Below are 26968 nucleotides of genomic sequence, written 5' to 3' on the forward strand. Positions count from 1 at the left end.
AGCAAGTTCAGATTAAGTCAAAACCTCCCGGATTGCTCCTGCATGCATTTAATTAGCACGCAAGCTGTTCTGTCTGTGTTCAGCTCCTTTAGCAGCAGCCGTGGCTGCCAGCCCCAGCCGGGGAGCCCGGTCCTACCAAGGGAGGGGAAGAACCTACGAAGAAGGAGGCTCCAGCAAGTGGTGGTGTGTTTAAAAGGCAGGCCGGTAGGGGGGACTGGAGAGGTACTGACACTTTGTACTGTTACTACTCACAAAGGTAGGGAAGGATAGTCTGCATCATAATCTTTGGGTGTATTCAGGTTTCTTAATTCTGGAAATTAATCATCTCCGCCTGCATAATACAGCATTTTCAGGAAGCTGGGGGAAGATGAGAGCGGAAAATAACTGGATAGAGAAGAGCCCAGAGCAAGAAGCAGCACCTAGCGAACCGAATCCTCGGGGGTGCTTCATGCAGGATCGGGACGATCACCCAGCGTCGCCACCCCAGCTGCTATTCGCAAAGGCAGCAGTCAGGTACGGGCAGGCACAGCCGCCCGCTGCTTCCAAGTCTTGCAGCTTTGGCACGCTTGGCTGCAAGGAAATGGTATCACCGAGCCGCTGCCGGCAGCCTTTGGCCAGGGGAACTTCCTTCTCGGCCCCTACCCCGGCCTCAAGTAATTAACAGAGAAAATCTGTCATTTACTCTGCCTCTGATAAAAAACAGATGGATGGAAATGAGCTGAAAAAGCCACTTCTGTGACACTTCTCACATTTGCCAGCCTATCATAATCATGAAAAATAGCAGGCAAGCTAAGCAAACGCAGAAGTTCTTGCAGGAAAATGCATTTTTCTGTGCTGCAGGTAACATATTGCTCTCAAGTTTCACGTAACACATAACATTCAGGAGGAGAAATGCCAAGAAACTTCCCAAGTGCTTGAAGTGTTCTCACACTCCAGCAGACCCGAAGGGCAAATGCTCCCGCGGCTGATGCAGTAAATGTCCCATTTCCAATTTCGGGTGTGCTGGAGCTGCCTTTCACAACTTGTTTAGCACTGCCTAAAGAGCAGTTTATGCGCACTGCAATTACTGCTAACAACCCACTATTTAGGAACCCACGCTCAGATGTGCACTGCAAAGACTGGCTGCAGGGAACACCTTTCTGCTGGCATGCACTCCTGGGCTTAAACAGCCCTGGCAGCAGGAGTGCGACTGTGGATCAAAGGCACTTAGAGCCTTATTCATCTACCTTTCCTTACCACATTTCTAATCTTAGTTCAGTTCTTCCCCGCAACCTGACGCCAGTTGGACTGTCAAAAATGATGGTCGTACCAAAGGGTCACTGCGATTACATGCACGTGAACATTTTAAATAAACGCTGAAAGCTCCTTTCTGTTGAAAATGCTGTTAGTAACCATGTCACCTGAATCATACGGTTTTTATTAGTTATTAAAGCTGAATCCATTAGGCAGGAGTGCAAAGGCACCCAGCAAGTATCTCCTTCAGCTTCGTTTGGTGGTAGCGGGCTGCCCAAAACACCCAGACAGCCCACGCCGACCTCAGTGCTCAAACAAGGGAATTTAAAGCAGAACACGAGTGTCAGGCTGGTGGAAAATCCTGGTTTTTCAGTTAGTTAACAACCAAGACTGCCCCGGAAGGTAAACTGATACACGAGAATCCTGTGAAATTTGCCTATAAACTTACTTCTTTTTGAACCCGGAGCCAGGCGTGGCAGCGACTCGCCGTGCCCTCTGCCTCCCAACGAGGTGTGCAGGATGCTCGAACACCGCTGCCCCAGCAGCAGCTCCTCAGGCCCAGGGCTGCAGGATTGGCAGTTCTCTTGCCAAACCAAACAGAGATGGCGAGGCTCTGAAAATTCATCTCAAGCAAGAAGCCACCTGTAAGATCAGGAAAGGCCAAATCCTGGTGATGTGTCCCTCAGCAGGGCACTAGGAGAGCTCCTTGTTCTCTCATTTGGTCCAGAACGCGCATTTAATGCTCCCACTGCAAAACCTCTACCCTGGCTGGAAGCCGTGGCTTGTCACTGTGATCAGAATATATACTTAAAAAACTAGCAACAGAAAGAATAATGTTTAAATATAAATGTAGACATATGATTCTGTGATTTAAATATATAAACAGACAAATGTAAATATACATAAGTATGTTCTCCAAATGTTTCAGACATGAAGGGAATAAAACAGCTCATGACACTTTCTTCTATGACACCCACTTGCTTCTTTCTCTGTATTTCTACCAGAACTGGAATTTTTAAACAGGAATTTTCCATGTGGCCTGTGGGAAACAGCCCTCTGAAGAGCTCTAGGGCTCTTTTAACATGAATCATTGCAGAACTGCAGCTGACATGGCAAGCACTCAACACGTACTTGGTTCCTCTGAAGCCTGGGACAGGTTTAGTCTATTCGGTTTTGGCAGTGGGCTCTAAATAAATTGCCTATTGCTGCCTGCAGAAACCTGACTTTTGGAACACCTCCTCTCTTCAGTTAGAAGCTGGACTCTTCATAATGGTTTCCAGCCCCATGGTAACTTGCTGAGATTTACCAAGCAGATAACAGGTTAAAGGAAGTGTAAAAATACATCCAGTGACTTGTCTTTCACTCATCAGGGCTGGGTGTCCTAGCTGATCCTATCTTTCCACACCATCTTTAATCACGCTATAAGAAAATCCATTTTATTTTCTTGCCTCGGGAAAACTTTACTCCCTGATGATGTGCATTATCATTATAGTTCTGGCTTGACAGAGAAGTCAATTCCAGATTTATAAAGTTATTTATGCTAACAGGGAAACTGACAATATTGAGGTGTTTCAAAGTATGTATCATATCCAGTTTCAAGTATTTTCCAAGTATTTACATTGTTCCCTTTTTAAGTATTTGAGTTTGTCACGATCTTTCATGTATTTTCCTCACAATAATCTATTGAAATATTATAAAAATGAGGAACATTGAGAGATGAAAAGATAAGTTCCAATATCACAAAAGAAGCCTGTAACTGAACAGGAATCCAAATCTCTCAAGTTCAGCTCAAATAATTTTGTTTCTGCTATAAAGAACTAGACCCCGGGATAAAAACGAGTTGGCCTGCTGCATGTTACGCTCATAATTCCTTTCAAAGGTGAAGCCTTAAACCACCTCATTTCTCATTTCTCTCAATACAGAAATGGGGGCACTGTGTGCATTTCTTTTCACCAAGTCACATTCCTTCCACTCTGCAAAAATAGTAATTTTGAGAAAGTTAACAGTATTGCTCTCTGCTCTCACCCACCCTCTTTTAAAACAGTTAACAGCTGTGTGTGCATGTGCTGGGACCTGCCTTTTCAGCACGTAAACATTCTTGTCTTTGAATCTCTTGGCACATACAGAGAATATTTGGCAAGGCAAGCTTTGTGAGGATTTGAAAAAAAAAAAAAGCACATAAAAATGATTAATTAGGGGATATGAAAGCAAGAAAGCTAAGAATTGTATCTTGGGCAGACAATCAACACAGTCATTTCAGTACCAGCCGCAGACCAGTTCTCGTTATCACTGGTTCTTCCCACAAGGAAGTTTAAAGAAAAAATAGAAAAAAGTTTTGTGTTTGAATTAATGTTTCACGATTCAAATGTTTCATGCCGATGATCTTTAACAGGAGAGAAGAACATACAAAGATACGATCTTAAAAGCATACACGACACAACTGTAGGGTGGGGCAGCCAAAGTTTTGATAATCAAGAGAAAAAATGAGGATTGAAAATGTGCATCCAGAAAAGTCAAGAAGGTTAAAATGTTCACGGCGTTCATTAACGGTAATTGCGTTAGCAGTTCAAGAACTTCACTGGAAGCAAATTTAGCAGCATGTAAGAGAGAAATATATGCCAGTGTTACACAAGGGCAATAAAAATGGTTTACAACAAAACTCATTAAAATGTCCTGACAAATATTTACCATTCTATAAGGCAGTAGTGGCGAGGCAAGCAGAGCAGATAAAGGCAAAGCAGAACCAGGTCTCAGCAAGGAGCTTGGGTGTGGACTGTTTCCACGGGTCTGCTGGATGGCTTGGCTTTAATACGGGTGTCTCCCTCACCCTCAGACAAATTGCAGATAAAGGAAATTCCCTTTGTTGTCCATTCATTATTTTGCCTTAGGGCAAAGTTCAGTTTACTATAATTTAAGCTCATTGTAGTGAGAGAAAAAAAGACCTGTGTAGAATGATAAAAGCACCTTCTTTCCCGAGCTAAGGCTTTGCCACACTAAAGGCTTTTCGAAGCTTTTAAGTACCTGTTCTCATCTTACAAGAGTCCCAGCAAAACCAAACACATGCAGCCATGAAGGTAAGAGATGCAAAGTTAAAACTAGAAAACCTTTCTGGAAACTCAGACCACAGCTCTACCAGAAATGCAGCACGAGGGACTGTTGTGCTACCGTCTAGAAGCTTGTCACGCATTTGGAGGTATGAACAAGGCGAAATAGTCACTCCACTGGACAGTGTCTCCCCAGCTTTCTCTCTCCTGACACTATCAGATGTACTTTGAAATTGCCAGGAAGAATTGCAAGTCGTTCTTCAGGAATTTTTCCCTGTATGGTGAAGCAAACCTAACCTGCTTGCGGCACTTTATCAGTGCTCTTATGGTATCACACACGATGATTGCTGCTTTCACTCAAAGGGTTTCTGAGAGAATGTGGAGTCCTCTCAGACCCCAGTTTTCATGAATTAGATCATAAAACATTGTGCAACACCGCAAACATGCATTTTCTTTCACTAAACCCCAAAATGCACTGCTTTGAGGACCTTAGAAGGGAGTCTGGGGAGTAACAAAGAAGTACCCGGAGGGAAGGACGTTCCTCTCTGCGTGCTGCAGGGCACAAGGCAGAACACACCGCTGTTTGCTTCCTTTAAGCTTCTCTCATTTCTGTTCAGAGAAGAAAAGCCCATGGACTTACGCTCTTTATGCTCTAACTACGGGCTTCAGCATTTAACAATAAAGTAACTCTTCTATGGCTTTCTTTTTGCCTGCGTGCAGACACCACCTTTCTGATAGCATTCATTCACCTACACACAGGACCTGGAGCCTGCTGGGCAGGTTTTTCCTCCCCAGGGCCAAAGAGAACATTGAGATCCACAGAAGGGTCGACCAGTGCGTCCTGGCAGGCGGAACGGCCCCCCCGTAGCTCTTAGTTACAGCTGCAGGTTTTACAGCGCAAGCCGGAGAGCTGTGTGAGCACGGCGGTCCCTACAGAAAGCAAAGAACTGGCTGGCATGCCCCGAGGCCGCGCAACCCCAGGCAGGGAATACAGGGTGCTTGTGTCGGGTAGAGGAAGAGAGAGAGACTGCACATTTCCTCTTCCTGATACAGCCTCACAATCGGATACAGGAGAGTCTAAGCTACCCCAAGGCGATGTGACTCCCTCTCACTCGGGGATATGGATTATGTCCATAGGACACGGCCCTGCAGACCAACAGTGTGGGAGTCCCCCAGGAGACCACGCTTTGCCAATAAAGTACATTTGACTAAAATGGCTAAATTCTAGTTAACTGGCAAATTAATCCTATCAATTACAACTGAAAAGCGATATATAAATGTGAGCAAAAAGGACATAATCAGTCTACATAAACAGCGAGTTATGAAGCACCAAAAGCTGTAAGGGAGGCCACCGAGGGGTTGGTTATGTACAATGAACAAGTACATGAGGGGCAACAGGAACCCAGTGCCTAACTGCAGGAAAAAGTAATAAATACTTCTCCATCCCATAACTATCTCTTTCCGGTATTTAGAACGAATAAGGGCATCAAATACATTCACTAGCAATCCAGTGGATGTTAAACAATTTCTGCTATTCACAACAATTCCCGTTTAAAAAGCAACTTCCTTCTAGAAAATCTAAAAGGGTAGCTAAGCATTTTTAATAGCTTTCAGGACAACGATAGACTGAGCTCTTCATCTCTATATAAACATGTTCTAGTACATCACTAAGTAATGAAAGAAGATATTTACTGACTGGTATTTAAATAATTATTAGCTCTATGAAATACATTTGTGGTTCACAGAATCTGGACGTGTATCTGTACCGTAAGTACTCTGAGAATTTACTCTGATTTCACGGACAGACATAATTTAGGAGTTTCCAAGCGCTAGAAGTGGAGAAGGAATGAACTTGTAAGAAACTGAAAATTAATTGCCTAGATACAGTACATCCATTGCTGGTTGGTTAGAAGTGTGCAGGGAAGGCTGCAGCGCGCTGGCTGTGCACAGAACCTCTGGGAAGGATCAATGGGGTTGTTCATACAGGTTCCTTGGCCAGCTTCCAGTCTGTGTATTTATTCTTAAACACTCCCTGTATTTGCCCTGCAGTTTGACATTTCTCTTTGGACAAAGTGGGTAAAGCACTAGTGTGTGGTGAGTGCATTTTTATGGGTATATAAAGAATAGACATGCCCTCGTGTCGAGTATGCGTTTCATTTGGCTTATCTTTAATTCCTTATCTTGGCATTAAATGGATTTCTCATCCAAACAACACAGCCTGCACCTTGCGCTCCAAATGTTCGGTTCAGTGGAAGCACTTGTAGATGGCGAATTTCTGCCCTGGCCTGGTTGTTGCAAGTGCTGGTAGGCCAGCTTGCTCCGTCCTTCTTTACAGCTGTATCTCCTGAGGAGTCCCAGGGCTGTGCAGGGAATGAAGGGTGGCAAGGGAAAGAAAGAGAATGAAAGAAAAGATGGAAAGCACCTGCTCGTCTGTTAGGGATGCTCGTGGAGGAGCTTGCAGTAATGAAAGCAGCACTGCTTTTGAAAATTCATCTGGAGAACAGAGGAAAATTCATCTGGATAACAGAGGACTTTAACATTTGAGAGAGAACATCTTCATTAATCTCAGAGCCCAGAAGACTATGTGATTAGATAACATCTTCATTAATCTCAGAGCCCAGAAGACTATGTGATTATATTTCTTTTGTTTACTTCCCTCTTTCAGTAGCAACGCAAGGACCAGCTGTATAACCAGGCCCTTGTTTCTGTTGTTGCTGCCTCCCCAGGTACTACTCAGGGAAGTTCAATGCTCACCTGAGCTGCAAACACAGCTACAGTTCCTTGAAGAGGATTCCTGTCTCTGTACAAAACCAGACTCCTCCACACAAGGCACATTCTCTGTCAGATCCTCTCTTGTACTGTTGTTCCAAAAGGAACCGAGAGCAAACAAACAAATTACAATTTTATAACAGAGCAGCATAGTTCAGGTGGCAAGGACCTTCGAGGATCATCTAGTCCAGCTGCCTGAGCCCCTCAGGGCTGACCAAAAGTTAAAGCACCATTTTGAGGGCATTGTCCCAACCCCTCAGGGACACTGACAGGAGCGGGGCCTCAACTGCCTCCCCAGGCAGCCTCTTCCAGTTCAACCACCCTCACGGTGAAGAAATCTCTCCTTCTGAAAGAAGGATTCTTCCCAAGGGAAATAAGGAAAAAGAAAGGTAGGAACCTGTTTTGCTTAGATCCACACAATTGTTGGTCATTTGGGCTCCTTTCAAGCTCTGTTATCAGTCTACGAAGCATTTATTTGATCGCTTTGTATTATAACACTTTCCTGAGATCATATGAAGCGAGTCGTGGTGTGACTTCGCTGTGGATGCAGCACAGGCTGCAGCAGGGCTGTGCCCTTCCAGCCCTTTTGTTTCCATACAGGTAAACTTGGACGAGATTTATGAACGTTCCCCTCAGCAGGGCGACACCTCCTCTGAATCCCACCTTGTTCTTCAAGAGGCAAGGGGGAGGGGATCGGCTCCTGTGTGTGAAGGTATTTCGGAACCACTCACTTCCCAGCAACTGACCAATGAGAGGAATTGCCGTGTTGGCAGAGGGTTTAAGGCCGATAAATTCCACGGGTCTCAGATAACACATTCTGGAGACAACTCCCATTGTTGGAGGCATAAAAGACGTGGGGTGGGGGAAAGGAGCACACATTCCTGCTTCAGGATCTCAAACTGCAGCTTGCCTTAGGCCCTTGGCATTTCTCTCTATGGCGAGTTACAGCTTCAGGCAAACCACCTCTTCCGTGGCAGGGGGACCCGGTGGCTGCTCCGTCCGTTTTGGTGGAGGCTCCTTCAGGGCTCCAAGCATCCACGGGGGATCTGGTGGCAGGGGTGTGTCAGTCTCTTCTGCTAGATTTGTCTCTTCTGGTCTAGGAAGCGGCCTGGGTGGTGGATATGGAAGTGGTTTTAGCAGCAGCTTTGGTGGCGGTTTTGGTGGTGGTTACGGGGGTGGTCTGGGTAGCGGTGATGGCCTCCTCTCAGGAAACGAAAAGACAACGATGCAAAACCTGAACGACCGCCTCGCATCTTACCTGGAGAAGGTTCGGGCACTGGAAGAAGCAAACTCTGATCTTGAAACTAAAATCCGAGACTGGTACCAAAAACAAGGACCAAGCCCAGCTCGAGACTACAGCCCTTATCACAAGACTATTGAGGACCTTCGAGACAAGGTAGGTGTTAACATTGACTAAAAAGCACCTTAGATTTGCACAAACACTTACGAAGGAAGCATAAAAAAAAGAGAAGAGCCTCACTAGGAAAATAGCCAGAAGGCACTGCAGGTTACAAAAAGGAGGAAGATGAAATGAATATGTAATGATTGGTTAGGGTGGATAAAGAAAATGCTTAGTAAGAAGTTATCTACCTTTTTTAATCTTAGCTAAGTGAACGTACAAAACAGACAGACTGAGATTTCTCGTTATTTCATTCTCTGATAATATTTACTTTAATAAAGCATATATATATATATATCTGCTGGCTATATGCATATGTATGACTATTTAATATATGTGCAACCCTACAAATTCTGATATATATATAAAGCAAGCTAAACAATGACAGCAACCTGCGTATCTCAGCCAGGCACACACACACTGCTTTTACTGTAAAAATAAAAATCGGTTATGTACGTTTTTGTGAATGTATAGGTAGTAGCTCACACTTACATCCCCCTAAATATATTTTTATTGCATCTCTCACCTAGTTAAGCTTGAAATAAGAATGCTGAAACATTTGGCTTATGGGAAATGGAAGCAGCAGACATAAAGTAATCAATCCCATACATAAATGCCGAAACTGCCCCAATAGCCCATGGGTAGCTGATAACAGGTTACTTGGCGATGATACACACCCCGGAAAACACAGGTGGCAGCTGACTAACCTATGTAAATAAATGAAAGAAAACTTGAGGTTTACTCTTCACAGCTCAGCTTGGAGTTCATGACCGCTCCCACACACTTTACTTTCTCTGTGCTTTAACCCATTCACATTCTTTACTGATTTCAGAAGCTGAGCTCCAGAAAAGGCAGAACTGGGAAATAATTTTCTCCTTTTAGGATTCTTTTTCCACCTGTCTTTTATTCCCCTTGGTTAGAGGAAGTAAGATGTTGTTCCAGTTGTTTTTGTAGAAGACATTTTGAGTTTTGAAAGTGGCAGGCAAAAAAAGACATGCCTTCCAGTTAAAAATTAACAGGGATTGCTTCTAAGTAAACAAAATCTCCTTTATGGCCTTTTATAATGCATTAGAAGAATCAATAAACACTGAACTGAGTATTGTAGGAAATGCAAATGTACTCAAAGGCTATCCAAAAGCAGTATGACCCTATATTGTTTATGATACACAAACACATCATTTATTTTGAAATCATCCAGTCCTTTTAATTGTTAAGAAAATGCGTAAGGAGAACAAGTTCTGCCGAGAGGGCTCTGCAGACTTCGCTCCCTTTGCTTCTCTCCAGGAAATGTTTTCTTGCCTCAGTCACCTACTGACTGGCTCACAAGGGTGAGCCAACATAGTTTTGTCTCACTGTGGGACTTGCAGCATAAAGCCACTTCATTGCCAGACAAAAGTAAGGGAAGCTATCCGTAACCGACAATAATGGCAAAAGTACTGTGATAAATCTGTGCTGCGTACTTGCTATACATCTTTGATCCTTTCCTACTGAGACCAAATAAAATACACTTGTATTTGGTGTAGCTACAGGTGAGATACAATCTGAACTATTTTATCTTCTGTGTAAGGAAAGAAAATAACATGCCTCAGCAATGAACTCTCACTGTTTCTAGATCCTTGCTGCCACTATTGACAACTCGAAGATCGTCTTGCAGATTGACAATGCCAGACTGGCTGCTGATGACTTCAAGACCAAGTGAGTAACTTCTGAAAGGAAAAGGGTCTCTTGAGGAGGCAAAAATCCTTATTGAGACAAAAGACTGTGAAAAAACAAAGGAACGTGTATAAAATCTCTGTGGTAACATTAGTTTGATCCTGTTGTTGCAGTTCTACCTGCGGAAAACATCATCTATACCACAATAAAATTTATATCATGTAAAATAAGTGGAGAGAAGTTTAACACTGGACGACATTTGTCACATCATAGTTCCTTTATCAGATACATTTATAACAAACAATGTGCTTCATAGTACCTTAATCAGCTAGCCTGAATAGCTTTGTTTTGCTTTTTCGAGGTTTGAAACAGAGCAAGCCCTTCGCATGAGCGTGGAGGCTGACATCAACGGCCTGCGCAGAGTCCTGGACGAGCTCACGCTGGCTAGGACGGACTTGGAGCTGCAGATCGAGAGCTTAAAGGAGGAGCTGGCCTACCTAAAGAAGAACCATGAGGAGGTAAAAGCAAAAACAACAACCAAGACACATGTTTGGAAGTGATATTAGAAAAACACTGTGTGGAGTCCCTCAGGTTCTCCACTAGAGCAGAAAAGACTTCTGTGTAGACCAGCGAAACAAAAGATGTCCCCTGCCAGTAGTGAAGTGCAGTCAGTCAGACCTTAGCCCTTGAAGAAAGGACAGAAGGTTCATGTTTTCAGTTATGATTGTACTCTCTTTTGTCTTCCTCTGCTATTCAATCTAGGAAATGAGTGCCCTGGGAGGACAAGTGGCTGGCCAAGTCAGCGTCGAACTGGACTCTGCTCCAGGCATTGACCTGTCCAAGATCCTGGCTGATATGAGGGACCAGTATGAACTCATGGCCGAGAAGAACAGGAAGGATGCTGAGGCCTGGTTCCACAGTAAGGTAGAAAAAGCTCTGTGTTATATAAATACTAATAAAAAAATCCATGAAAGAAACAAAATAATTATTAAAACTTACAGAAAACTGCTGTGAAAGCCTTATGACCTCCACCCAGAGGCCCCACGGTTCTCACGCAGTGCTTTCCCTGTTTCAGACTGAGGAGCTGAACCGCGAAGTAGCTGTCAACACCGAACAATTGCAGAGCAGCAAGTCCGAAGTCACTGACCTGAGACGCACCCTCCAGGGGCTGGAAATAGAACTTCAGTCCCAGCTCAGCATGGTACGTTCAAATTTGCACTGCGTAAACCCAAACACGCTGAAATATGCCCCTATTCCCCTTCCCGCAAGCAGTCCTGCGCTTGGCAGCAACCTTTTTGTGGTTTGCTCTCAGAAAGGCGCGCTGGAAAGCACCTTGGCAGACACTGAAGGGCGTTACAGTGCCCAGCTGGCGCACCTCCAGGACCTGATTGGCAGCATCGAGGCCCAGCTGGCCGACCTCCGAGCTGATATGGAGCGCCAGAACAGCGAATACAAGATGCTCATGGATATCAAGACTCGTCTGGAGCAGGAGATCGCTACTTACCGACAGCTCCTGGAGGGCCAGGAGTCCCAGTAAGTAACTCCGCTCGCTGCAGGAGACCTTTGCGCTTAGCCTCATGGAGTTTCACCATGCCATGGTGCTCGTGTGCCACACCATCACTGTAAGCACAACTTCAAACACTCCTGGGATTCTAATCTTTTTAACAAATGATTTTTTTCTGGGCCATAGTAAAGCTAGAAATGTTACGTTTCCATACATTAACTGGGTGCATCTAAGAGCTTCTAAACGAAAAGGCAAACTGACGAGCAGTAGAAAAGATTAAATGGCACTAACAGTGAAAGCAGTAAGCAATCATTAGCTGCTTGACATTTAGGAAACAGTGCAATTAGCAATGGTTTATAGAATACCTGCATTAACAACAAATTCCCATAAACTGTTACCAGTGAAATAGCTCTCACCTCATGGGACTCAGTGCAGGAATAAATATTCTGAATAGAAGTGAGTGCAGACAAACTAGCTCTTTTCAGACAGCCACCTAAGTGGACATTCTCTGTTATCTCACATATGGCCTCAAGGAGGAAAATAGGTCATAGCCTGGAACAAAAAAGTGAGGTAGGGGTTGAAAGGCTTTGATTTCCTCTACAACTTCTTTCAATAATTGTCTTTTCTCATGGCCATAATTTTTTAAAAAAACTACTTCCTACAGCAACTCCTTCTCTTGAGCTGAAAGGGAGAGCAAGGAGATTAGCACCTTTTTTTTTTTTCTGACTATATACCAAATGTGCCTTGTAGAGAATTTGCTTTCATACATCCTTGTCTCGCACAGCATTTGATGCGTTACATCTCCTTTCAACTATTATCTCTTTGTTCTACAGGATGTTTGGCTCCCTTTCTGGAACTGCCGGTAAGGATTCTTTCTCTTCCAGGAAATGTTTAGTAGTCAAAGAAGTTTTATTTTCTAACAGGAAGAAATACATATATTATGGTCGTGGTGTCCGTTTTAGAGACAGGGCTGTTGCACTGATGTGTGTCACAGGAAAAATCTAGGCAGTCATGAGTGATGACTGGATAGAATTTAGGTTTTAGTCATCCAAAGATGGTAGACATCAGAAAAAAAAATCTCAGACTTTGCTACCATAAAGGCTAAGAAAAGCACAAAATGTGTAATCCTTCCCCCAGATGAAGGGATACAAGAACTTTCAGCTTCCCAGCTCAGGGGAACTGTACCAACATGCAAGCATGACTTGCTTTTTAAAGGTCAGCTGTATTGTAAAAGTGATGTATGATTCAAATCAATGCTATGAAGAATAAAACTTCTGAGAGAAGGGAATGACAGATGAGACATAAACTAAGCTCAGTGAATATTGCAGAGAGTGGTCTTATGTGTTCTGGTTAAGTAATTGCTGTTCTTTCTCTCCACATTATTGCAGACAAAAGAGACAAGTTGGCAGATGGAAAATAGTACTGGAAGTCCTCCAAATGTCATTTTCAAGATGAGAAAAGAGGAATTAAAATGCAGAGGAATTACTCTAAACTGCTGGAAATTAATATGTTAAAGCATGGAAAATTCTTGACCACACAAAGTTTAAGTAGATTGGTGGTGATTAGTTTGCAAACTGGGTTAGCTTTTTAATTACTAACATTTTTTTCATGTACTGAAGTGCTGTATCTACTCTAATAAAGATAATCTTCTTCTTGCAGTCTCACCTCCTATTTGGTTATTGTAATATCATTACTCGAGTTTGGCTTTAATCAGACAGAAAAACCCTGGCCAGCCTCCCTGCCTCGGTGTCTCGGTGTTGGTGGGTGCAGGAGCTCCATCTCTGCTTCCTTCTGGCTCCTCTTGCTGGCAGGAGCTCGGCATATGGAGGCAGCGGGGTCCCTGGTCCCTCGGAGTGGGAAATACAGGAGGGATTCATGTCACTGACTGCGCTGCCTGTGCACTCCGATGAGCAGTAACAGTGAGATGTTAAGTGATTCTGGAAGAAGCAAGAGCTGGGAGATGCTTTGTTGGGGTAAAATATAAAGCTGTTAGAACAGCTTGAAGATACCCCTGCAGAAACACAGGAGTGAGGAACAGATGTGAGATCTCCTCACTCAATTTCTGGTCTGATGCATTTATCTTCAAACACAAAAATAAAACCCTCGGTTCCTACACAGGTAACAAACCTTCAGGCCCCTGTTTAACCGCCTTCATTCTCATGCTACTTTTAGGATATTGTCCTAGCTGAAATTCTTAACGTAATCACTTTTAGTTCAGGCCACCAGAAATCAGAAATTTCATTCCCAACCATCACTCTGGAAGCTTACAGCTGAAAAGACATTTCAGGGTTTGTGCTGAAAAAAAACATCAGGGCTACAGCCTGAGTATCCCCTTCCCATTCTTCAGCTTTGTAAGAGTGCGCAGCGACTCGGGGAACTGCGGGTGAAACCAAAAGGGCAGAATCAGCAGACTGAAGGCGCCCCCCCAGAGCACCCCCCAGCAGGGATCATCTCGCAGGCTGTGCTTTAGGGAGGCATCGTCAGCCCCTTCGTCACTTCTCCCCTTGGACTTGGGAGGGAATAAATTATTTCGCTCTTGTTCATAACTAGTTTGCAGATTAATGGAGTGTTTGCATAGCAAGGAGCATCCCAAAGCCGTGGACCTCCTCTGTCAAGGCTGGGTAATCCTCTGCCATTGACGAAGTGCTGGAGCTTGGGTTTGGTTCAGCAGTGACTCAGGTGGCCTGTCAGCAGCAATTGTCGGGTACTGACACACAAATCCCAGCTGAGCCTCTGGAAAGCCAGCACAGTAACACTCCGCAGTGGCTTCGCTACGACAGGGAAAAACTGAGAGGGAAAAAACCAGTGCTGAAAAGTACAAACCAGCAAAGACACGCAGAGAGGAGGACAAGATGGGAACGGCTGCGCCAAGCTGCTCTGGTGGCACCAAGTGCAGAATCAAGAGGGAGCAGTGGCATGCAAAGCACCGGCATGCACGCGGTGCAAGTGGCTCTGAGACGCACACCCCTCCGTACCCCGTCTGCTTCTGCAAGCACGGGGTGAAGAGAGCTCTTGTGCATGAAATGCTTCACGACCGGTTGTTCCTGGGTGCTGACACTTCCTAATAAATGTCTTATACCAATTTTATTCCCTACAGCAGTTAGACCTGGAAGTCCTTCCAGATAAACCCACAAACTCCAGGTCTGTTTTTGAATCTCAACAAATTCCCTTCCCTGCGATAAATTCTTGTGACAAAACCAGTCTGAGGATGAGATTACTGGAGCAGGTTTCTTGTGCTGTATAGCTGCAAATGTGAAAGAGTCAGCCAGGCAGTTCTCATGCTCTGAGAATGCAAAGCAAAAGATACAAGGATACTTTGCAGATGCACATTTTGACCAAAAAGTTCTATTTGCAAAATCTGAATTAAATGCAAAAAAAGGATGCTTAAGAGGTAAACAATTTGAAAGTGTTCGGGAGGTTAAAATGCCAAAAAGTGAATGAATTCATAAATCCTGTTAAAGAAACTGGAGGCTTCAGAGGCTTGAAAGAATCTTGAGAAGGCTTGAATTCCTGTTTTGATAACCTCACTTGAATTATAGTTTATGATTTTATTGGTTTTGTTCCATGTTTGTAGGGTAATGAAGGATCTCTGGCAAAATGTTTAATATAAAATCACACAGAGACAATAATTTTTGAGTTTGGTTCAGAAAAAAAAAAAGTCTGTAATGCCCGAGTGATGATTTTACCAGCAAAGACCGGGCCGATAAACAAGCTGCTTCTTGAATGAAGCTCTTTGTCCTCGAGAAAGGAGAGGCTGAAGTGTGTCAGCTCCATTAACACTGTGACAGGAGTAATAAGAGTTTGCGCAGCGTGGACGTGTCAGGGAACGTCTTCCAGGGAAGCTCTGCATGGCCAGCTAAGGAGCTTATGCACACAAGTACAATGGTGAGCACTGTGCAAGGGCTGAAACTGTGTCATGATAAAAAATCTCAAGTGGATAAAAATCTCAGAAGACAGTGAGAACAGAATAAAGGCGTAAGCTTGAAATAGCATTTTTTTTTTTCACATCAGCAATGGATAGACAGGCTTAAGTTTCCTTGTACAAACCGTAAGGAGAAAATGTAGGTTTAGGTTTGTGCTCCCACTGCAGAAAAGAGCTAAATGAAGAATGTACCGAACAATGAAGAATGCATAGAACAAAACAGATCGCTGTCAAAGCAGACAGAGCTCCCATTTGAGGTTTCCTTTAAAGCCATATGAGATTATGAATCTGGAAACGTTCTAAACCTCATAAATTTACAGATATATATATATTTTTTTTTAAAAAAAAAGAACCTGGCTAAAATGCAGTAATAATAACTGAAAAGTGTGACTGCATCCACAATTATACCTAGATCTAGAACTGAGATGGACAGATGACTTTCACATGTTTGTTCCAATTTGGGTATGAAATTAAGATTTATCAAAACACTTTCGATTTCTAAATTTTTGTTAATATAAATAGTAAATTGTATCCAATTTTTCAGCAAAGCCAGCTTCACTTTACATAGTTTATTATAAAATGACATGAACCATGCATGTTTTGAGATAGAAGTTCTCAGCCTAGAGACAGTGATAAAACAGTATAAATAAATACCACGGGGTGAGCGACTTCTGAACATGCACAGGCATTTGCCAGCAGTCTGCTCTCAGTGTAGTGAGTTTTTCTCTTACCAGAAGAGCCAACATTCAAGAGTAAGGTCTCATAAGTGAAGTTTTTTTCTGTTTAGGAACATATAGCAACTGACACAAGCTGCAAATAAACCATCCATAACAGCCCACCTCCAAACTTCACAGTGCTTCAGTGAGGCACCGTGTCTTGGATTCTCCTTTGGTTCGAAAAAACTACTGACAATTTCTAGGAAAATATTCGAAGCTATTTGGAAGCAGTTGTTTAATATGAAAGAACAAACAAATAAGATGAAGGTGGGGTTCAGCCCCAGGTCTGCAAGTGTTGCACTCTGCATTTACAAGCTTTTGATCGTGGGGGACACACCCTAAGGATCTGAGTTTGACAGTTTGCAGAAGAGTGAAAAACCCACCAAAAAACCACTACGGTTTTCTGAATTATGGTATAGGACAAAATCTGTAGAGGCTGCTTCGTTTATTTTTATTTTTCCCAATAGTAAATATTCTACAGGAAAGAAACAGCTTTCTGCCTGCTACCTGGTTCATCCAATAAAAATCTGGAGTAACACAGAGGGCACTTTAAAAAGCAGCAAAGTGTATTTCACCAGCAAGCTTCCAAAGAAGTTATAAAAGCTGAGTGAAAGAAGACCAAATGAAAAATCCCCAAAGTTTTCTGTCAACGTTTATGGTGTTTTCTAGAAGTGCTTTGCTGGCTTTTGTGTGTGTTTTTTGTGTGTGCTTTTACTTTTTTTTTTTAAATGGAGCTTGATCTTGCCTATTGTGGGATCATTCAGAGTCAAGCAGACCCTAGCAGCATACACGCCTCAGTGTATTTATATTACAGGGGGCTTAAGGAAACTGACTTATTTTTAGGAGAATTTGTCTAAACTTGTCTCCTGAGATACTAACTCCTGGAGATAGGCAGATTTGGCAAGCTCTGCAGAACTATTAATCTGCCCAAAAGCAAAACTGAACTGCAGTGGCAAAGGTCCAGGTTCAGTCTGAAACATGTTTCCACAGCTATGAAATATCCTGTCGTTTCTAGTCAGCTGAAGTACAAGTGGACAGTCTCAGAACCAGGCTCTTAAGCTGCGTATCTCTGCAAGCCTTTCGGCATTTCCTCCCTCCCAAGTACTTCTTTCCATCTTTTCCTCCCCAAAAGGCTGCATATTTCCGTGAGGCTGCACTGGAGGGTCAACCATAAATCCCAGAAAACCCCTCAGTTTGTTCCAGCAGCTGGTACGAGCCTCAGTTTCTCTGAAAATGCACCCCCTGTATTCTAAGCCCATTTTCTATTGCTATGTAATTACCAAAACGGTGCTAAGAAAAGCACAGTTGTTACTATGCTGCTAGTAAATATATCGCTTCCCTTCTGTATTTAAAAGTTTTATTGTAAAATAAGCTTGGTGGTTCCAAGCTAAAGTCCCTCCCATCTCACTCGGCCCCTGCTTCTCTCCCTCCTCTCTCGACCCCCAGCTCCTTTAAGCCCCTGCGGGACGCGGTGCCAGCTCTGCCAGCACTCCCCTACCTCGTGCCCTCCAGCTGACGAGAGGCTCCCTGGGCAGAGAATGGGGCTCTCCCTGCAAACCCCCCGCTATTGCCACACTCCACACACACGATACCCAGTGGCACACCCTGGCAGGGCAAACAAGCTAATACTTCCTCAAAAAAAGCTCCCAAACCTGGTTTCTCACACTTGGTACTGAACAGAAGCTGAGGGGCTGAATTCCTGCCCTCCACGTTTCACCAGCAAATTATCAGAAATGAGACTCCCTCTGTACAGGAAGGATTAATGTCACTTTGTAAGGGATTCTCAAGTCCTATTTTCAAGAATTATTCAATTTCGCAGAGCAGGTTGTTGTTACACACATTAATTGCTATCTGAACACTTTCATCTCAAACTCAACTTGCTTAAGTTTTCCAAAAGTGACAGGATTTTAGTCGCCCCATGTTCTTTTAATTGAATAATTCCAGTCTTCTATTACCCTTCTTGACTACTTCACAAGCATTAGTAAATTAAGTATGCTCACTCTTCCCAGTACATTGCTGGATGTTAATTATTCCTCACACAATGCTATGATTATATGCTTTTTCTAATTAAAAATAAAATAAAATCAGATTCCAAAATCTAAATATTAATTCTGAGCAAAGAACAGGAATAAGAACATCTAAAATTCAATTTTGACTGGGGAAAAATATGGATAGAAAAGAAATACAATGGTGAGATGAACTGATGATTGCACATTTTTCAATGAAATTAGAATTTTTCTCAAACTTCATTCTTAAGGAAAAGTTATTTTTTATAAAAATAACCGTGGTGACTGCTGTAAATGGGTAAATGGGTGCGGTTGAACTTGCTTTGTTTTTCCATTCTTGATTGTCAAAGAAGTAAACTCCAGGTTTCAGAACTATAGCCTGAAGAAAAAACACAATCTGAATCATCCCTTTAGTTTAATTAAAAGAAAAAACCAAGCCCGAGCCCCTGAGATGTACAGCCAGCTCTGTGTGTAAGGAATGTCATCATAATTGGCCTCACCTCTAGGGAGGAGAATCTTTGGAGGGAGGGTGCAGGTTGGGTTTGTCTCCTAACGCCCTATCTTGTGGCTATAAAAGAAGCACCAGGGCAGTGAAGGAGCACGCTTTCCTGCTCTGCACGAAGCTGAGTAGCTCAGACTAGCTCCTTCTGTGCTGCAGCCACATCTACTTTCACCATGCAGAACTCTTGCAGCATTGGTGGCAGCTCTCGCCTTTCCTCAGTCCGAACAGGAGGCTCCTGCCGTGCTCCTAGCATCCACGGAGGAGCTGGTGGCAGGGGTGTCTACATGTCTTCAGCTAAGTACACCTCCTCTGTAGGAGGTGGATATGGTGGTGGCTCATGCGCTGGTTTTGGAGGAGGCTTCGGTGGCTTTGGTGGAGGACCTAGCTTTGGTGGAGGAGCTGGCTTTGGTGGAGGAGCTTGCTTTGGTGGAGGCTCTGGCTTTGGTGGAGGCTCTGGCTTTGGTGGAGGAGCTGGCTTTGGTGGAGGCTCTGGCTTTGGTGGAGGAGCTGGCTTTGGTGGAGGTTTTGACGGTGCCTTTGGTGGTGGCGATGGCCTTCTTTCTGGAAATGAAAAGATAACTATGCAGAATCTGAACGACCGGCTGGCCACGTACCTGCAGAAGGTGCGAGCACTGGAAGCGGCAAATGCAGAATTAGAAGTCAAAATCCGAGACTGGTACCAGAAGGAAGCCCCCACCAGCCCAGCTCGAGACTACAGTAACTACTATAAGATAATTGAAGATCTCCGAGACAAGGTATGACATTCATAAGTACAGGATTTATAAGAATGCATTGGAATTGTGGAACTGCATAGTCCACTTCTTTGAAATCAATTAGAACAATTACAAAATCAATGTTGAATTACCCAAACCCAAATATATTGTGGTTCTGAGCATTCCAGCAGAGAACAGTAACTTTTCTTCATTTAAAATGCAAAGTTTTATCCCGAAAACAAGATAATTTTTTTTGAAATTAAAATGATTGCACAGAAAAATAATAGAACTTGGCAAAATGTGTATAAAATTATCAATATATTTACAGAATAATAAGAGTAAAGAATGTGATAGGTAGGCCTCAAAGTCTGAAAAAATAACTCCCCTGGCTAAAGGTAAGATCAGGTATTGTGAATGTATTTTCTAATTATGTTAAATACAAGCTGACGAGCTTCTCAGTGATCCATCTAGGACTTAAGAACTGGTAAAGAAGGAGAGATGTAAAGGCTCCATACAGAAAGTATGAACTGTCCAGCAAAGGAAAATGTTATCTACTTTCACAGAGATGTACCTGCCCTTTCTTGGGCTACAGTAACGGTATCTCAGCTCTCTGGTTTGCATCTGGAAAATGGAACAGAGTTTGGTATTTTCAGTGTTTCTCTATAAAAGCTTTAAGAAGGACAGGCTGAAGAGCAGCATAACAGTGAAATGGTTATTGCAATCCAGAAAGCAAGTTTCACCAGTGAAGTCTCAACAGAGGTGCATGTCTTCTGCCTTCTTTGATGGTTTACAGCCTGGATAACCACTTACTATGTACTCAGGACCCTGCCATTCCACCATCATTCACAGGAATTGTTTTCTGTATTTCCAATTGCCAGATCCTTGCAGCTACTATTGACAATTCCAGAGTCATTCTGGAGATTGACAATGCCCGGCTGGCTGCAGATGACTTCAGACTGAAGTAAGTTTAGCTGAAGCACATTTGTCTTCTCTCTCCTTTTCTCTCTCTCAAAACAGTTTTCTGAAGTTTAGTGTTACTTCTTATGTAGAAAATAACGTTCTTCAGTCACTGGAGGACACATTTCCAAATTATGGGTAGATGTTTTTCCTTGATAACTTCTGATGAAAAAATTCCTGGCAAAAAAATGATGTGTTGAAGGATGAATCGGGAAAATAAACCTGACAGAACTCAGTACCCAGATTACTGTGCTGTTTATGCAATAAATTATAGCTCATGTCTTAGCTTTTAGTGATGCTCTTAACTATTTTACTAGCCTAAACCACAAGGGAAAAGAAGACAGGCGAAGCTTGGGCTTATCACTTAAAAGGACAGTGGTTGAAGAGACTGGTGTTTGTTTGCAATATCTTTGTGAAAATTTTTAGTGAAATTTAGAAAAGAAAGACAAAGAGTGACTTTGTGCTCCTGCTCATGGACTCAGCAGCACATCAGACACTGCTGAAAAGATGATAAAGATAGTTGTGCAACTGGTTTATCTTCCAGTGATGTATCTGCAGGTTTGGATTTTCTTATCTAGTGTCCAATGCAAGTAATTTCATATGTCATAGTTGGAAGCAGGAAAGAAGATCTTTACTCCCTTTACACTTCCTTTAAAAGTTGCTCCTGTTCCTCCTACATTCAACATAAAATAGTATGGTTTTATGGCTCCACTCTTTCCAATGTTTGTTTCTTTTTAAAACTGCAGATACGAGAATGAGCTGTTCCTTCGCCAGAGCGTAGAGTCTGACATCAACGGCCTGCGCAGAGTCCTGGACGAGCTGACTCTGTCCAGAGCTGACCTGGAGATGCAGATTGAATCGCTGAAGGAGGAGCTGGCCTACCTCAAGAAGAACCACGAGGAGGTGAGAGTCCTCAAGTGGAGAGGAATCCCTTTGGAATTTACATCCTCGGGAAAAAAAAAAAATCAAACCAAATCAGAATGACAATATTACAGCCTAATAAGGAGAAAACTGTAATATCAAAGGAATCTGAAGTGTGTCCCAAGAAGCATTTCTCTGATTCCAAACTGTTCAAATCGATGAGTTTCAGAGATTCAGTCTGACATTCATAGGCATCTGACAGGTCACCGAGATAGTTAAGCTGAGAGAAAGACGCATACATATAAGCTACATGTAAATGTGTGTGCGAGAGCATACGGAGAGCAGAAAAGCATGAGAGAGAAAATTTGATAAATGCTTTTATGTGCCCCACCTACGATAAGTAATACTTAAAGTACCACATACCACTGCACGGATTGCTACTGGCAAAAAGTATATAAGAGTATAGAAAATAATATTTTGTGTGTCCTCTGCCTTCTCTCCACGCAGGAAATGAAAGAGTATTCCAACCAGCTCAGTGGCACAGTCAGCGTAGAAATGGATGCTGCTCCTGGCATCGACCTGACCCGAATCCTCACTGAGATGAGGGAGCAGTACGAAGCTCTGGCTGAGAAGAACCGCAAGGATGCCGAGGCCTGGTTCCTCACTCAGGTATGGAAATGCCAGCGAACTGTGAACCAAAGCACTGCCTCACCGTTACTGCCCCAGCAGGTGGGATGGGTCTCCCCCTTCTGAAAATAATTTTTAAAAGCTCAACGTATGTGATTTGTTTCTTTCTTTCAGACTGATGAGCTGAACCGCGAAGTAGCCACTCACACAGAGCAGATACAGACCAGCAAGTCGGAGATCACAGAACTGAGACGCACGCTCCAGGGCCTGGAGATTGAGCTCCAGTCACAGCTGAGCATGGTACGGAGCTGTCCCGAGCACTGCTAGAATGCTCCCCTTCCTCCCTCCCTGTCTTGCCTCCCCTTAGCTTCCCCCTCTGTGGGACACATCTGTATGACAACCTGTTCTCATGTCTTCCTGCTTTAGAAAGCTGGACTGGAAGCCAACCTGCGGGACACGGAAGGCCGGTACTGCGCACAGCTGTCACAAATCCAGAACCTCATCACCAGCGTTGAGGAGCAGCTGAGTGAAATCCGCTGTGACATGGAGCGTCAGAACCAGGAGTACAAAATGCTCATGGACATCAAGAGCCGCCTGGAGCAGGAAATCGCCACGTACCGCCAGCTGCTGGAGACCCAGGACTCCCAGTACGTTACCATTTACAAATCCTGTGATGATTAGATAAGGTTAATAACACAACACGTTGTAAAGCAGTAATTTGTGGTTGTTAAGCCGACTCCAGATTACTAAATCACACTGATTGCACATACAGCCTTCTGAGTGCTGGCAAAACAGATGCCCGGCAAAATCCTGGGAGCTATTACTCAAGCTAAATCTCCAGATCAGTTGTGCTGATGATTTGAGAATACAAATGCAACCGTATTGGCTGCAGTGAAGCGCAGAAGGCCCTAGGCACCATGCGCACGTCTCACATAATCCTCTTGCTGCACAGCAGTAACGGCCTTCGGCCCAGGAAAGTTTGTTCTCAGCTTGTTCTGCCCTGCAAAGCAGCGAGCACCTCACCCACAGCACCAGGAACAACAGGCATAAGAAACAACCCAGTGAAGAAGCAGCATGAGATCGTGGCTATTGTCATGCAGTGTTCCTAAATGAATAAATGCTTTCGGTTGACACATTCAGTGATGGTCTTTAATCAAACTTTTCTTCTTCTCCGCAGGATGACAGGAGTGAACCCCAAGGATGGTAAGAAAAATTTTAATTTAAAGAGGGGCTGAGATATTGACAAAATAGAATTAAATAAGCCTTTTTTTCCTTGGGATTTCTTCTTATTAATACTGATCACATCCTTTCTGCAACGTTCTTTACCATTTAGAGAGGAAACCATAATACTTTATCTTATTTTATGTGCCTTTTTGAAACCAATAGCTTGCCAAAATGATTCCAGGAACTCCTCATTTGTTTCTAAAATATGGAAATCTCTTAGGGATTCCCAAGTTCCTCTGCTGGTTCATACAACATGCAAAATAGATCCAAACCTGACTTGTGAGGTGCACTCTTCATTTATATCTTTCCCTCCCTTCTTTCGTAATGTGGAAGATTTACTGGGTGCGGACCAGCAGGGAGAGAGGATAAGCTGTAGACATGTAGTTCCACTTCACATAGTTCATGTAGTTCACTCATGTAGTTCCCTCTTCCGTATGTGAAAAAAAAATCATGTCAGGAAACAAACAAACAAAAAGCATTGCATGGTTCTTTACTGTGTTAGAAGTTCTTTTTTAGCCCCAAGCTTAATTATCTTTTTTTCTCCGACCACAGCATCGTTTGTGAGCAGCACAAGATCTCGCGTGGCTGTGGAAGATGATGGAAAACCTGCTCCTCGGAGATTCTAATAGAGAAATTCGGAGCTCTCTCGTTCCGACACCAGCTGTACCGCACCAGTGACAAGAACCGTGCAGTCCAACCTCTGGCTAATGCTATGAGAAACCTGCTTTTACTTTTGCTAAATGACAAGAATGTAATCCAAAAACGTGCAACAGCTTGATGTCTTTCCTTAAATTTCCTCTCCCTTTTTACATCATGTGGCTCTACAGGTCAGAGATGATGTCCTTGTTTTCTGTCAGTAGCTATAGAGTACCCTTATGGAAAAAACCTACACAATAAAGTTTCTCTCCTGCTTGTGCAAACACATTCAGTCTAATGTCGTTTTTGTATGCTCAGCGTGGCTCTGCCATTCGCACAACCACATCCCCTCCCTACCACAGTGCTCCTGGGACCCAGGACAAACGTGCTGAGGTGCGGGTAACTCAGCGGGTAACAGCAGCAAGAACTTTAATAATCGTAGGAAAGGTGATGATGAATGGACAGGGAGAAAGTGCCGTAAGATTCTCCCAGGAATGTGAAGCTACTATGAAGAAATACAATGCTTCAGGTCCTGAAGGTCTTTGTCGTGAATTCAAATTGCACAACCTCTGAAAAAAATACTGTAATGTACGTTCCTGCACCTCCTTCAGCGGGAAGGCAAACGGCCTCAGCCCTTCAGGGAGGACGAGGCGAGCCCCAGGGGACAGGAGCTGGCCAAGCACTTTGCTGGGACTCAGACGTGAGGCAGAACCTCAGCAGCCTGGGTCACTGCTGTAGCTGTTGTGTTGGCAACCTGTGCAGCTACACCAGTGTCATTTCTGTCATAAAAATATTGAATTTGCTCTTCAATATTTTATTTTTATTTTTACCATGAAAGCACGTCCTTTTCTGTGCAAAACCAGGCAGTCTCTAGGCATGGACTGTCACCGAGTTTGTGAAAACAGCTTTGGAAGCCAGGCATCACATTTTCCATTCACAAAGCTTTAGAAACGGTGCCCTCCCTCCTAGCCCCAAAAAACAACAACAACAGGGGGGCGCACGGTGATCGTCAGAGCAGGTAGGAGGATGCTTCTCCATCTGAAGTAGGAGGATGATTTCCTGTGACATTAAACCCAGATCTTATCAAGGCAGATACACCGCTCCTTTGTAAGGAACATACATCCACCTTTCTAAAACATCAGAGGAAGTAAAATGGAAGGAAACATTTCCCAAATATGTATTTTTAGAGGAAATACTGTGGCTGTTGCGACACACAACCTCTGTGACTATCTCAGTTTCTCATTTCTTGCTCCCTCACCTCCCACCTCCATTCCCAAGGCTGTGGTTCACTTTCCCTGGCTGCCGAGACCTGCAGGACCTCCTGTACGGTGCTGACAGCAAGTCTGACTGCACGACCGCCACAGGGCCCCCGGACAGCCCCTCTTCCTCCAGTGGGGCTCGCTCCCCCCGCAACAAAACGGATTTGCCCCTCCTGCTTGCACAGAGCGCTGCAAGCACCCATGCAACCGAAGTGCTAACCCCCAGGCGTCAAACAGTCAGTCAGTGCCTTATTTTGTGCTGTCACAATCAATAGCAAGTCCCTGAAAATGTGTTCAAGTTAAGCTCAGTCAGCAACTGTCAGTTTTGCTATTGCCTCTCATGGGGGTCAAGTTCTTACAGCCCAAGTGTGCCCCGGGGACCCCCAGACTTTGCATTTCAGTATAAAACTAGCACTGGTCTGTCACGGCTATCCATTTATACCAGCAGCAGTGTAACTCTACTGGAAGATTTATTTGAATTAATTGCTGCTGATACGGAGGATACTGTTACCACTGTTTAGAATTTGTACTTCCAATCTTCAGGTAAGATGCAACAGATCTTTACATCATTTAATACCCTAAAAAAAACCCCTAACAATAAAAGTGTGCACCTTATGGTAACCGTTTCTCCTCATACCTGTGTGTAAATGACTGATTACCCATAGCGCTCACTATCACTTTGGGTCTTCTCTTTCAGTCACCACTGAGCCACTCAGCACCTAAGTATTTGTAAGTATCTGAAAAATGTAGCTTTTTCAGATAAGTCTGCTTCCCTAGCAGATAATTCCTCCTATTTGCCTGATTACTGCCTTTCACTATCTTGTAAGTTGTCTCTGATGTCTTTGTTTCCCACATGCAGCTAAGGTAGCTGAAAAGACATTCCTTTAAGGTGGCTTCATGAGTTCTTGAAAGTACCCCGAAGAAAAAAAGCACACTATATATATATATATATATATATATATATATATTCCAGGAGTTGGACTCGATGATCCTTATGGGTCCCTTCCAACTCGGGATATTCTATGATTTTATGATTCTATGTATGTTCAGATCACACCTAACATACACCAACAAAATCAGACTCCTAACAAAACGCAGAGCCCCCTGTGTTTTACAAGCAGTGGCCAGGAAATACAGCAAAGCAGCGCGAGTGCACTAACAGCCTGCCCTGGCGGTAACAGCACGTGCCCGACAAGTGGGGGGCTTGGCTGGCAGGACCTCATCAGAGTGATGAGGTCCCATGGTCCCACCTTCAGCTGATGTAAATGGAGCTATGCTGACTGACATCAGCTGGGGCTTTGTCACGAAGCATTTACCTCTATGATGCAGGGGTCAAAATATTCTGCGGATGCTTAAACTGCAGCCTATAAACTCAGTTCGGCTTGCTTTTCGTGGTGCTATTCAGTAAGAGAAGCAGGATTGCCAGCTAAAGCAAGCGGGGGCTGTGTATTCATTCCCCTGTTCCACCAGCTTGGACCTGCCCAGCACCTCCCCAGCTTGCAGGGAGCAGTCCGGATGAAGCAAAGCGAAAACATCATCTCATGGTGCCACCTGCTGACTGTTTTAATTTCTCACTCTGGTCACTGCTTTCATTCTGTGCGCTGTAGATTAAATAGCTAAAAACGATCCCCGTAAAAAATCGAGTGGAGAGCTGAGTCTGGTTTTGAATTAAGTATTTTGGTCCTTTCCCTGGATCCTGCAGGTGTGTGGTTGATGAAAACGGGGCTATCTTTTGCAATTTGAAAAAGCTGAGTTTCAGAGGAGACATTTGCGTGCCAAATTACCGTTGTTTTCACACAGTCACAGAATCACAGAACGGCTTGGGTTGGAAGGGACCTCAAAGACCACCCAGTCCCAACCCCCTGCCATGGCAGGGACACCTCCCACCAGACCAGGTTGCCCAGGGCCTCGTCCAGCCTGGCCTTGAGCACCTCCAGGGATGG

General features: G+C 43.8%; 2 protein-coding genes across 2 annotated transcripts; both read left to right on the forward strand.

Moving 5' to 3' along the window:
- Positions 1-7870: 7870 nt before the first annotated feature.
- Positions 7871-13260, forward strand: LOC106048013 (keratin, type I cytoskeletal 19). Its single transcript, XM_048053200.2, has 8 exons — positions 7871-8442; positions 10058-10140; positions 10460-10616; positions 10861-11022; positions 11174-11299; positions 11411-11631; positions 12436-12464; positions 12991-13260. Exons 1-8 carry the CDS (start codon positions 7981-7983, stop codon positions 13020-13022), a joined length of 1272 nt encoding a protein of 423 aa, XP_047909157.2. The 5' UTR covers positions 7871-7980; the 3' UTR covers positions 13023-13260.
- A 5565-nt stretch (positions 13261-18825) lies between these two features.
- LOC106049570 (keratin, type I cytoskeletal 15-like) lies at positions 18826-24054 on the forward strand. Its single transcript, XM_048053188.2, has 8 exons — positions 18826-19503; positions 20340-20422; positions 21165-21321; positions 21787-21948; positions 22081-22206; positions 22333-22553; positions 23084-23109; positions 23683-24054. Exons 1-8 carry the CDS (start codon positions 18922-18924, stop codon positions 23754-23756), a joined length of 1431 nt encoding a protein of 476 aa, XP_047909145.1. The 5' UTR covers positions 18826-18921; the 3' UTR covers positions 23757-24054.
- The last annotated feature ends 2914 nt before the right edge of the window (positions 24055-26968 follow it).

The sequence above is a fragment of the Anser cygnoides genome, chromosome 22 (assembly GCF_040182565.1).
Source record: "Anser cygnoides isolate HZ-2024a breed goose chromosome 22, Taihu_goose_T2T_genome, whole genome shotgun sequence".
In the NCBI taxonomy this organism is placed as follows: domain Eukaryota; kingdom Metazoa; phylum Chordata; class Aves; order Anseriformes; family Anatidae; genus Anser; species Anser cygnoides.